Source organism: Marmota marmota, unplaced genomic scaffold, assembly GCF_001458135.2.
Source record: "Marmota marmota marmota unplaced genomic scaffold, marMar, whole genome shotgun sequence".
In the NCBI taxonomy this organism is placed as follows: Eukaryota; Metazoa; Chordata; class Mammalia; order Rodentia; family Sciuridae; genus Marmota; species Marmota marmota.
In genome coordinates, this window is record NW_026000005.1 from 49,978,499 (window position 1) to 49,990,998 (window position 12,500).

Consider the following 12,500-nt stretch of genomic DNA (forward strand, 5'->3'; position numbering starts at 1 on the left):
TTTTTTTTTTTTTTTTTTTTTTGAGAAACCAACCCCAACCCAGATACGATGACCTGGGCCCTCCGCCTGGGCCCTCCCTCTGTGCCAGGACACTTGTCTTGCTGTCGGGGTTCTGCCTGCCCTGGCTTCTCTCCTCACTCTCCCCTCCTCTTTTTCCTCAGCCCTCCTACCCAATGTCACAGGCAGGATCCCAGCTCTACAGACCCCTCGACACCCAGCTCCAGAGCTCGGTCCCTGCCAGGCTGCTAGGAGTCAGGGACCCGCTGCCCTCTTCACCTGCTCTCCACGCCCCAGAGCCCACCCCAGACCTCCCCAGCTTCCCCCAGCTCAGCGCTGGCTGTAGGGAGCCACCTGCCTGCTTCCTCTCCTGGGCCCTGGAACGCTTTCCCCCAGAAATCCCGGCTATTCTGGGTCGTGTAAGGAATGCTTGGCATCCTGTCTCTTCCACTAAGCCTTTCCAAGTCTGAAGAGATTACAGACGTGCCCGCAAGTCACCCAGCTCTGTCCTTCTGTTTTAAAACCTCCCCACTGACCTCTCTGTCCTTCCGGAGAGTGGGCCTCAGTGACACCTAGGAAGAGCCATCCTGCCCAGATCAGCCCAGCGGAGAGTAGACCCCGCGGGCCAGGGCCCAGAGCCGCAGTGCACAGTTGACACTGAGTCGGGGTTGGAGGGAGGACCCTTGGCCAGAGCCCAGGGAGGGATAGCTGTGGGCTCCTCCTCCTGGAGCCTCTGGGTCTCCCACCCTGGAAACCCCTCAGTAGACCCACACAGGAAGGGGCACTCCTGACAGCTCTCTTTCAGGGTCACAGCTGCTGCACTAAAACAGAGAACTCAAGTAGGTGTGTCAAGGCTGTGGCCTTAGAGAGCTGGCTTTCACCCTCTGAGGGCATCACAAGCCCTGCAGGGCTAGTTAAACTCCCCAGAGGTGCTGATCCTGGGTGCTGGCGGGGGGGCAGGGAACTCGCACTTCTAATAGGTTGCCAGGGGGTGCCTGCTGCAGGTGAGGACACCACTTTGGGAACCGTGGGTATCCTCCTGCCCCCACCCAGCTTCCTCTGCCACGTGGACACGCCTATGCCCTGACACTTCACTGCTCCGGGGTTGAGGGGCAGGGGCTGCAGCCGAGGTTCTCCTGCCTGGTTGTGATCACGTCTGTCTGATGTCATTGCAGGGAGGAGAAGGAACGGTGGATCCGGGCCAAATATGAGCAGAAACTCTTCCTGGCCCCACTGCCCTGTACTGAGCTGCCCCTGGGCCAGCACCTGCTGCGAGCCACCGCCGATGAGGACCTGAGGACAGTCATCCTGCTGCTGGCCCACGGCTCCCGGGAGGAGGTGAACGAGACCTGCGGGGAGGGAGACGGCCGCACGGCGCTGCACCTGGCCTGCCGCAAGGGCAACGTGGTGCTGGCACAGCTGCTCATCTGGGTAGGTGGCGGGCGTGCCCTCTCTGTGCTGGGCTCTGTCTGGTGGAAGGCCATCCTTACCAGCGTGAAAGTGGGGATCAAGTCCTAGGAAGGAATTTGGACTGAAGTGCGGTGGCCCCTGCCCTCTGGACTCACCGTGTGGGGTTGCAGAGCGAGGATGAGAGGCAGAAGTGAGGCTGGGGTGCATTCAGGAGAGCACTCGCCTGGCATGTGTGCAGCCCTGGGTTCCATCCCCAGCAGGTGGCGTTGGGGGGGGCGAAGCCTACCGGACTCTCCTTGTGGTCCTCTTGGTGTAGCCCTTGCCGGTTCTGAAGGTCCATCTTTCTGATGTCTCCTCAAGTCAAAAGTGATGGCAGTGGCCTCTTTTTCATTTCCATCCTCTTTGGGGACCTGGGAAGTGTCTGATCTCATGGCCCGTGGCGTTTCCCCATTGCCAAACCTTGAGTGTTTTTATTCACAAAATGCAATGGTAGAGCCCTAAACCCTGGAATTTGAGGTGGTGGGAGTTTGTCAAGGGGCTTCCTCTGGAATATTCTGAGTAATTTTTACTTGAAAACACTTTTCCTTCACATGGAAGCTCAAGTGGTATACCATGATCCCACAAGAGGCCCTGCCTGTGGTCCTCCACCAGCTCCCAGGGCACCTGGACAGAGCCACAGTGGAGTCAGAGGAGGGGCGCCCTGCTGGGGTTCCTTTGCCTGCACCCGAGGCAGCCGCACAGCCCAGTCCGGCACCACTGAGGAGGACTGCAGCTTCCTCTGTGTCTTTAACCTACTTTTTGATGGTTGCAGTAGAATTAGACACGCAGATACTAAATCAAAAATCAATCAGATCCTCAGCCTCACTTTGGCTCAGTAGAGACTGAATGAAACTAAATAGCAGTGTTTTTAGTTTGCCTGGGCTGCAGTGACAGCAAACCAGTGACCAGCTCAGCCCTGGTTGCAGGGAGCCACCTGCAGCACACAGCTGCACTGACTTTCTTGCAGCTCTGGAGGCTGAAAGCCCAAGATCAAGGTGTCAGCAGGGCTGCTGTCTCCCGTGGCCTGCCTTCTCACATGGTCACTGCTCTGTGGACAAGCATATCCAGTGTCTCCTGCTCTTCCTAGAGGACACCAGTCAAATTGGACTGAGGGCCGGGACTCCAGCACAGCAGTGGCAGGCACATGGTTCAGCCTTCCCAGTGCACGTGGCTTTCCCCTCCCAGTTGTCCAGGAGCCCTCTGGGGCCGTGCGTCCTGCTGCTGCAAGCTGGCAGAAGCAGCAGAGGGCCTTGCTCATGAGCTGCAGGCCTAGGAATGTGGTGTCAGAAGGAGGGACTTGCCCTCCCTGCCTTCTCCCTGACAGTCACGGTCCTGCGAAAGACTCAGAATGTGCACACACACACACACACAACACACAGTTCATTTCTTCTACCAGTGACTGTTTTCGAGCAGAATGTGTAACAGTAATGGAGTGACTGAGTGGGTCCTTGGCACAGGACCCTGTGGCTCTTAGGAGCTGTGCTTGTGAGTCATTTTTAATGATGTAAGAAAATGATCACACCCAGTGTTCAGTTAAAAAAAAATACAGAGTATTCATATATAGTTTTATCTCCATCACAGCTATGTACATTAGATTCAAAGAACCATTAGAGGGAAACACTAAACTCAGCAAAGGTGACCTCTGAGTGGCCAGGTCACGGCTGATGTTTTCCTCCTGTGTTCTTAACGTGTTACTTATGTGTTTTCTTTTTTTTTAATATTTATTTTTTTAGTTTTCGGTGGACACATCTTTATTTTTTTTTTTTATTTGTATGTGGTGCTGAGGATGGAACCCAGCGCCCGGCATATGCCAGGCCAGCACGCTAGGGCTTGAGCCACATCCCCAGCCCTAGTTATGTGCTTTCGACAATGAAAATGAATTGCCGCTGAGATTTTTTTTAAGTGATTATTTTTTTCATTGACAAATGGAAAGTTGAAGTAGAAACAACAAAATTCAGAGTTGTCCTAACCCATTCGTGTTGCAGGGAAGGGCATCCGCTGGCAAAGGTGAGCTTCCAAGGCGCAGGCGCGGCTGGCCCCGCTGACCCTGGCTCCTCCGGCCCCCAGCCAGTCTTCGGTAGCCAGTTCCCCCGTGCAGGGCTTAAGGGGAAGCTGCCCCTCCCTCCCTGCCGTCTGGTCCCCGGGCACTAACGGGCTGTCTGTTCCTCCGCAGTACGGGGTGGACGTCATGGCCCGCGACGCCCACGGGAACACGGCGCTGGCCTACGCCCGGCAGGCCTCCAGCCAGGAGTGCACCGAGGTGCTGCTGCAGTACGGCTGCCCCGACGAGCGCTTCGTGCTCATGGCCACCCCCAACCTGTCCCGGAAGAACAATAACCGGAACAACAGCAGCGGGAGGGTGCCCAGCATCATCTGAGAGCGGCGCCCCTGCCCACCACGCCGGGGACCCCGCCTCGCCGTCCACTCTCGGAAGTCACAGCTCGTGAGTCCTGTCACGTCCCCTCCCTCTTCCTGGTGGCCACCTCCCGCCCAACCACCCACTCACCCCCAGAAACCTCCCAACCCGGACACCCTCGAGGGTGGAAGAACAGGCCAGGAGGCTGCAGAGGCGGTTCCTTTCGACGGACTCCCGACGCAGCACGGGGGAGACCACGCCTCGGGTCCTTGACGATAGCACACGGCGTGGGACCCCTGCCCCGGTGGCCCCTGGACAGAGCAGGGCACGAGGGACGAGGGCCAGGAGCAGGTGGGAGGTGAGGAGCGAGGAGCAGGGGCACCTCCCCTACTGGCAGTTAAGCACATGAGTCCATTTCACCTCCACCCAACGGAGCGCCCGGATCTCATCTCTTCTCCGAGGAGCTTGACGGCATAAATCAGGAGCCAGCCCAGAGTTTGTCAGGTCTGAAGCCCCTATGATGGTATGTGTCAAATCAGTTGTAGCTAATCTGTCCAGGGAGAATACTGGCTTCATTACGCTTGTATAGTTGAGTTCTTCCAGCATTACCGCTGTTTAATAGGACATGATTACTCATCACTGAGGAGAGAGCACATTAGCCGAGGAGGTAGTCACGGGCACGCTCCGGTGATTGCCGCGATGTGATTGCAATACTCTGAGAAGCATCGTATTATCCCAGGCATGTTCTTTCTAGCCCTCGGAGCCCTCCTTTCTAAATTCACTGTCATAATTTAGTATCTGTTTAATTTTTCAGTCCAAAGAGAGGAAATCAGTTGCTGAGTATTATTTGACTGCAGTCTCCTTGGTGCAAAAACAAAATGGAAAAAATAAATAAGAATAACTTGGAAATTCAAAGGGAAACCGTGAATCTAGCTGACAGCAGCTTCTTGAGTGCATTTGGTAAACTAAGTAAATACATAAAAGGCTATTTTTTTTTTTTCCTGAAAGTGAGAGAGATTTTCTGTCCTTTGGCCAAGGTGGATGTGCCGGGCCTCAGTCACTCCCAGGCCGCACGGCCTGCCTTACCCAGGCTTCTGTCCTAGGTCCTTAGGTAAGATGTGTGAAAATCTATTTGAATAAAAGAAGTTCATAAATATGCATTGATTTTTGTACAGACAAATGGCACCTCTGTTAATTTATAAATTGAACTGGATGTGAACTAATAATGTGCAACTAGTTGAGATAAGAGGGTTACAGATCATTGTACATGGAAAATATTCCCAGCAGTAAACACTTCCATTAATGTGATATACAGCCTTTAAAAAGGAACAGATCAAAATAAGATGGTGGTACAATTTGCTTATTAAAATCGAGAAAGGGAAGAAAAAAGACACTGGATCGTCTCGTATTAGGAAGGGGGTGAAGGAGCATGACTTCTTCTTTGAAGGTGTGTTGTAGATCTGAGACCACTCTTGCCCACCCAGAACAAGGAGCTCTGGCAGGACAGAGGGATTTTCTGAACCCCAGACCCTGCTCTGTGGCAAAGGCGCCTGGGGAGCAGCTGCCCGTGGTGCCAGCCCCACCTGGGTCCAGAGAACCCCGGGCAGCATGGCACCAGGCCCTCCCCACTTTACTAGTTTGCCATCATGGGGTCATCTGGGGCTTCAGACTCAGGTCCCCTTCAACGCGGTGGTCAAGGGCAGAAAAGCAAACCACGATGCACCTTACATTACGAAAGGGGCAGCTTTACCCAGAGCCCTGTGGCCACGTGGCCCAGAAGGAGGTCGACACATGGAAACACGGGGCGCTGGGCTGACGTAGCACAGGAACATGAACCCTCTTGGCTCAGCAGCCACTGGAGAAGTCCCTTGCTCTCATATATTAAACCTTATATTTTGTAAGAGTTTTTCCTCTTCTTTCACTTTTTAAAAAAAAATTAAAGTAGGTGGGGGAAAATAAAGCTTTACACAGAATTTATATGTGGGTAAGTGTTTCACGGAGATTTCTAATGTTAATTAAGCTCAGAGGAACTGACCGGTATCCAGAACTGTCACAGGTGCAGCAAGCCACAGTTCCGAGAACCTCGACCGTGGTTCTATAATCCCTCCATTTGGCTTCTAATTCTGTGTTTCATCACTGTGTAGTTATTTTAAATGTGAATAGAGAAAAAAATGTCATTGCCTATTTTTGAAGAATACATTAGCATCCAGTCCCGCTATACACATTTGCCTCTATACACCGTAGACCTTCTGTAGAGAACACAGATAGAATATAAATGAAATTCTTAAATTATTTCATTGTAGTTAATTCCCACTCTAGGAATGCTTTATCATAGTGGAGCCTTCTTTTGAAAAGAAACGGAATTCCCTGTAAGGCTATGTATATGAGTGTGTACATACTATATGTGTTTATAATATAATATTTTCCCAAATGACTTCTTGTCTCACTTCACCTTCCACAGCCTGAGTGCTGGACCCATTCCCTCCCACCCTCCTGCCCCTCCCTGCCATTTGTGGCCACGTTGCCCTGGCCCAAGGCTGCCCACTTTCTGGATCCCACATTTTGGCAACAGATGGAAAAGGAGCAGTGGGGTTTTAAGGATTTCCTGTCAAATAAAGGAGAGTGGTGGCTAATGTGTTCACGTGCCTGTGTCAGGTTCTGGTCCTTTCTTGGCCGACAGTGTTCCTGCTCCCATTTGAAAGCTTACTAACGCTGGGTCTGGATGAAGCAGGGGCCAGGAGCCAGTGTTAGAAATGAACAGTATGGAAAGGGGGTTGGAACTTCCTGTCTACCATTCCACCCTCTAAAGAGAGGGTGACATGAGTAGCCACCACTGCAGAGTCCACATGACCTTTCTGTTCGAGTAGAAACTCCCGAGGTGAGAGCCAGCTGGGGGTGCCCAGGAGCAGCCCATGGCGTGGGGATCTGGACAGCACCTGGGCCGTGCTGCAGCTTGGCTTTGTGGTCACTGACCTGTGAAGTGTGAGGCACAGACCTGGCAGGGTTTCTTCAGCAGCCAGGGGTCCCTGCAGGGGAAGGGGCTACGATTCTGACCAAGATGAACAGACCTCAGGTGCTGGGGGGAGAGGAGAGGAGGGCACCCCAGTAACGGCCCCAGGAGATGAGCAGCTCAAGAGGGAGGAAGAGATTCATGAGTCTTTGCTCTCTAAACTGGTGCACTGTCCTATCTCCTAGTAAGGACACGCAGTGTTCACGTAGCCCGGAAAGGTAGAAGAGAGTGAGCTCTTTTTTCCAGGGCTGGGGATAGAATCCAAGACCATGCACATGGTCCACCCACTGAGCTACACCCCCAGCTAGAGTCACTCTTGCCTGTAGTGCCTACCTGAGCACATTCTCTGCAGGCCAGTCTGGCCTAACGGCCTCTTGCAGCTCAAGTACAGGTCCACGCACGAGAGCTCCCTTTGCCACGAGAGCTCCCTTTGCCACGATTCCTCCCAGCCTGATGAGGTCGATTAGAGGCGTCCTCTGCCTTGCGGCGTGGACACCAGGCTTGCCACCCTGTGACATCTACACCAAGCTGTAACTTCATTGGAAGAATGTGGTCTGCTGAGAAAGAGCTTTGGTGGACAGACGAGTCGCCCTGGCCCTGCCTTCTCCCCAGAGGATGCAGGCAGCCTTAGGCAGCCACCAGCCCTCAGGCTCGACCCTCACCTGTGGACCTGGCAGGGTGCAGAGAGGTTTCCACCTAGCCTGGGGGACGCCAGCTCACACCTGGCAGGGATGAAGCCCAGGGATCGGGAGCGTTTGTTAGGAACAGAAATGAAGTCAGCACACACCTGGACACCCAGCCCCAGCTGGCACTGTGTCCTCACACCCCTTGTCCTGGGAGGTGGCAGTGGCGCAGGAGAGAGGAACTGGGCCTGCGTGCAGGGGACAGTGCACTCAGCCCCCACTTGTCAGAACGTTGCTCATTTTCTTGGTGGTCATCTCCAGAGGAGGGGGCCGAGCCTTGCCCCATGCCATTACTTACGCTGCCCCAGGCCAAGGCCACCCTTCTCCCTCCTGTGCCCTTCTGGTGGCATTGGCTGGTCCCCACCTTGGTGCCCTTTTCTTCTCCTCAAGGATCAGTGCTTCCTGGAGGCACCTTGCGCTGGCTGAGTGTGGCCTTAGGCTCTGCCACCCTGTCCCCACCAGGCAAGCTTGTGAGATGGATTGGAGGGCAAGTGTCCAGCTCACTGAGGCACCCACCTTCCCCGCCAAGGCCCAGGCCAACATGGTGTCTGAATTTGGTGAAAGGGGACCTGCGCAGCCCCCTGCCTGAGCTGTGTCCTAGGTGCCAGGGCCCTTATTCTTCCTCCCGGCATTTAGAGTGTTCTGGGAAGAAACCGGAGCGGGCAGTCTGCACCCCTGCCTGGGCGAGTCCATCCTGGACTCAGTGGGGCTTCTCCCCAGCAGAGGTGTGACAGGCCGATCCCTGGCCTCCTCCTGGCTTCCCCACCCATCTGCTCTGCTCCCGTCCCTCTCCCTGACAAGGTCACTGAGACTTTTCTAGAACTCCCCTGAGTTGTATTTATGGCCTCCAAGCAAACAGATTGAAAAGCAGTCAGGAAGGAATTCGAATAGAAATGTGCTGGAGACACGTCTTTCCTTCAAAGGGAACAGGATTTATCTCCAGCTGCCTCCTGGGACTCGGGTTGCTCACGTCCTGAAGTACATCTGAGGGGATTGCCACCCCTCCTCCCTCACCAGGAAGCTAAGCCAGGGCCCAGGCCTCAGGCATCCTTCAAGCCCACCCCTCGGCTCCCTGAGCAGCCCACCAGGCCTGGCCTGTTGCCCAGGTGTGGTGCTGGCAGACGGCAGGGCAGGGGACTCCTGGACCCTGCTGCACCTCTGATTGGCACTCTCTTCTGCTTGCGCCCTGCCTGGTGGGTCCTCGCCACTCAAGCATCTAAATTAGGTTGTTTTCAGCCCAAATGTTAAAACTCCTTCCAGTTCTGCAGAGGAGGGAGGGGCCCAGCACCTTGGGGTAGATGAGCTGCCAAGCAGCAGCCCTCAGACTCTCCATCACTGCCAGGAGGTAACCCTGGACCCGAGACGTCCCTGACTGGAGAAACCAGGCATCAGGGCCCATGTCCTACCTCATGGGGGAAAGATGACATTTAACAACTTAGACCTTAGTGTTTCAAACCAGAAGTACTCCTCCCCTTAGGAAAGCAACCCTGCCCCAAATTTTTAAAAAATGTTAACAGATTCCCTACGTACCTTGTAAATCTGCTGCTGTTTAAACATGGGTCTGCATCCTGTGTCGGGGTTGACATTAGAGGTTATTATTCTCCGTGGATTATTCTGGAAGGGAATTCTGTGAAACAAGTCTTTATCTGAAGGGTTTTTAAGCTGGTTTAGGAGCATTGGTGTCTCAGTGCAGTGACCTCCCACCTGCAACAGCACAGCAGGGGGACCTTGGGAAGCCTGCCCTCCCGTGTTCCATCACCAGGTATTTTTTGGTTTGGGGTTTGCCCCTGTCTGGGGGCCTCCTCCCACCCAGTGCCTGGGCCTAGGGGTGGGCACCCAGCACTCAGCTGCTGCAGGTCCACAGCAGGCGCCTCCCCACGTGAGAGCCCGGCTGGCTCAGGGCTGTTTGTCTGGGGGCCTGTTTGTGGGGTGCAGGTGGAAGACGGACCAAGAGGTGGGAGACACAACGGGGAGAGCAGAGCCCTGAACACACCAGCAGCTGGCAGCAGCACCCGGGGCCCATTATACCCCGTCACCCAGTGCCGGGTGGCACCCGCACTAGCCCTGAAAGCAGCTGCTAGAGTCAACTGTAGATCTCTTAGAAGACCTGTGCCCACCAAGGGCGCCCACTCAGAGTGGGCTCCAGGAAGCAGCCCCGGGCCTTCTCCCCACTGTGTAGTACCAGCTCATGGAGGCCTTGGCAGGCCTCGTGCAGAGACACTGGCTGGGCAGCCCGCTGCCCTCAGCCGAGGAGCCAGTGAAAATGTCTGTGCCGCATGCCAGGTCACCAGGGTCGGGAGCAGAGGGGACCAAGGGGCCGAGAGTGGGGGCCGGCCCAGGCAGCCAGCACTCATGCCCTGCCCACCTCCCCCAGGGCCGCTGCAGCGTTCTCTCCAGGACCCTCAGGGGCACACGGGGAGCTGGAGCAGGTCCGGGCTGCCCCAGATGGCCAGGAGGTGATGTAGAAACTGCTCCATAGTGTTGGGGGAATGACGTTAATGTGCGGAAGAGTCCCAAAGCACTGCCCCCTCGGCCAGGCCTGCCGAGGGGAGAGCCAAAGGCGGCCACAGCCGCCCCCGTGGACGGCCCCTCTGTCCCACCGGCCTGCCTTGGTCCTCATCTTGCGTGGGAGCCTGTTTCTGAAAGGGGGCTGGAACAGATCAGAGGTGACACAGAGGCACATTATCTGGGGTGGACAGGGAAGGCCGCACCTCGGCCCACCTTGCAGCACGTTTCTGTTTCTGTAAATAGCCATGTACAGAAGATGGAAGGGCAGCCGGGTCCATCCAGAGACAGGGGTCATTTGGGTCGTTTTTATATTACCTCATTCGGCAACTCCATGTTTCACGATGGCTCAATGACACTTTATTTATGTTGTTTGTACTGTAATTAAAACCATGGACAGACAGTTCACTCTGCTTGTTATTTCATATGACCTCGTTTGGATTAAATATGCCAGTTTGTATTTTCCTGCCTTGGGATTTTTTTTTTTTGTGTGTCAGCTGTACAGTATTCTAAGGGGAAAAGAAAAAGAAAGCTGTGTAAAGTCGCGGAGAGAGGTGGCTATAGCGTAGAGGCCTCTTTCTAATAAAGAAATGAAAATACATCTACGACGCTTCCCTGGACTCCGTGTTTGGTGTTGGTCATTCGTCACGACTGATTGGGTTTCCTCCAGGGAAGGTCTGTCACAGAGAAGGGCTTGGACTGCATGAGAGGGACGGTCTGGGCCCACCACCCCACCTGAGGGACCCGGCCCGCGGGCTGCGGAGTGGAAGGAGGGAAGGGGCTGCTGCCTCATCTCATTCTCTGGGCCAGAACCCCCCGAGGACGTGGATTCCCTGGCCAGCATGTCGGACTGGACCCCAGCAGTCCAGGAACCTCAGCTGTGTCTTTGCACTGCCCCAGGCTGCCACAGAGGAGTGGCAGGGAGGCAGCGGGCAGCCAGGAAATGACACCAGGCCAGGGTTCCACTCCACATGGTGTTGTGGTCACGAGCATTATTGTGACATTCTCACACGATGTTCACTGTGTCTTTATTCTCCCAAAGTCAGAGAAGTACAAGGAGGGTAAACCCCAGACGCCACCACCCAGGCGTCTTTGCAGTTGGGGGTGTGGCGAGGGCCTTCCAGGGCTTCTGCACACAGCAGGGACCTGCTCCCTGCTCACAAGTACTGACACTTCCTGCTAATTTTCCAGCGCACAGGAAGCTCACAGTGCAGAGGGGACCAAGCTCACAGTGCACAGTGCCTCCTGACTGTCCCAGCCAAAAGTGTGACCCACACTCAGGGTGGCATGTCACACCCCAGCAGGCCAGAGTCCCCAGGGACAAAGGTGACGTTCTTCCAGAAAATAACAAGGTCAACGGAGGTACTCTGCGGAGGGCTCAGGGCATCCCTTGCACACTGGTTATTGTCTCGGGCCAAACATTTGCAAAACAGCTTAAATAAATCAAAAGGTTACTTTTCCTCACAAAATCAGAAGCTGGAGGCAGGCCAGCTGGTGCTGGCTGGACAGCTGCAGAACATGCCCAGCCCCCACCCAGGGTCCAGTGCCCTTGGGGGGCCTCAGGTCCACCTTCCGCCCCTCTGGTCACCTTTCCCTGGTGCTAGTTAGTATCCCAGGTGGGAAGAAGAGTCAGGAGGAGGAGGGCCAGTGGCCCCCTCATTACACCACTGGCCAGACCAGACCAGTTGGGGCCATTCAGGTCACAAGAGAGCCTGGGAAACATGATGTTGGTGGGGTGAAGGCTGGTGACTGCCAGAGTTGGGGAGAGCGGGTGTGGAGCAGACAGCCCAGGGTCTCTGCCCAGGGTCCTTTCACTTGCCACCACACGTGCATACCCAGTGATCCCCACCCAGTACCTCCATAGGACAAAGGCCAGTGGGCAGCTGTCCGCACCTTGCTCTGTGGCTCAGTGGCTCCTCATCTGACCTGCCCGCCCCTCCTGGGCTCGTCCCCACTCTCCTGTGGCACTGAGTCACCAAGGGTGTAGGCCTTTCTCCCAGCAGGCCTCAGCTTTTCCAGCCCGAGGCTGGGAACGGAGTCCCTCCCACCCCAGGGTGCCCAGTGCTGTGGGAGGCGCCCTAGGGTCAGTCAGTGAAAGCAGAACGGATATTCAGACTCCAGAGGCAAGACTTCTGATGTGATGGTGCACAGCGCTGGCCAGATTCCCTCAGGACAGACAGAACATGCTGCGGGTGTGCCAAGGCCCCGGGCATCTTCCTGTAACCCAGGAATCCAGGCCGCCACCTCTGTCACAGCAGGACCCCACCAGAGTGAGCCCAGTGTCCAGGAGTCCAGCCAGGGAATAACAAAGATGCTCTCAGAGGGCAGTCACCACGAAATGAGGAAAAGGAGCTCCCAGGCCAGCAAGGTGGCTAACTAGGCCGTGGCACATCTACGAAAATCACTGACGATTATTTCATCATCCAAACTGTCCACCACAAGGAAGTGACAAATAAAAACAAGGGTACAAAGGCACAGAGAAGACGATCTCTATTAAAGA

At 55.2% G+C, this 12,500-nt stretch overlaps 1 protein-coding gene across 8 annotated transcripts in view; it reads left to right on the forward strand.

Annotated features, from left to right (window-relative positions):
- Agap1 (ArfGAP with GTPase domain, ankyrin repeat and PH domain 1) overlaps positions 1-10,605 on the forward strand; it is a 353,309-nt gene extending 342,704 nt beyond the window's left edge. For all 8 annotated transcript variants that reach the window (XR_007349582.1, XM_048808782.1, XM_048808781.1 and 5 more), the window contains 2 exons: positions 1,173-1,428; positions 3,620-10,605. Coding sequence is in view for 7 of the 8 variants with exons in the window: in XM_048808782.1 (XP_048664739.1) it covers positions 1,173-1,428; positions 3,620-3,823 (460 nt within the window). In the remaining variant the exon portion in view is untranslated. The remainder of the gene's footprint in view (positions 1-1,172; positions 1,429-3,619) is intronic.
- The last annotated feature ends 1,895 nt before the right edge of the window (positions 10,606-12,500 follow it).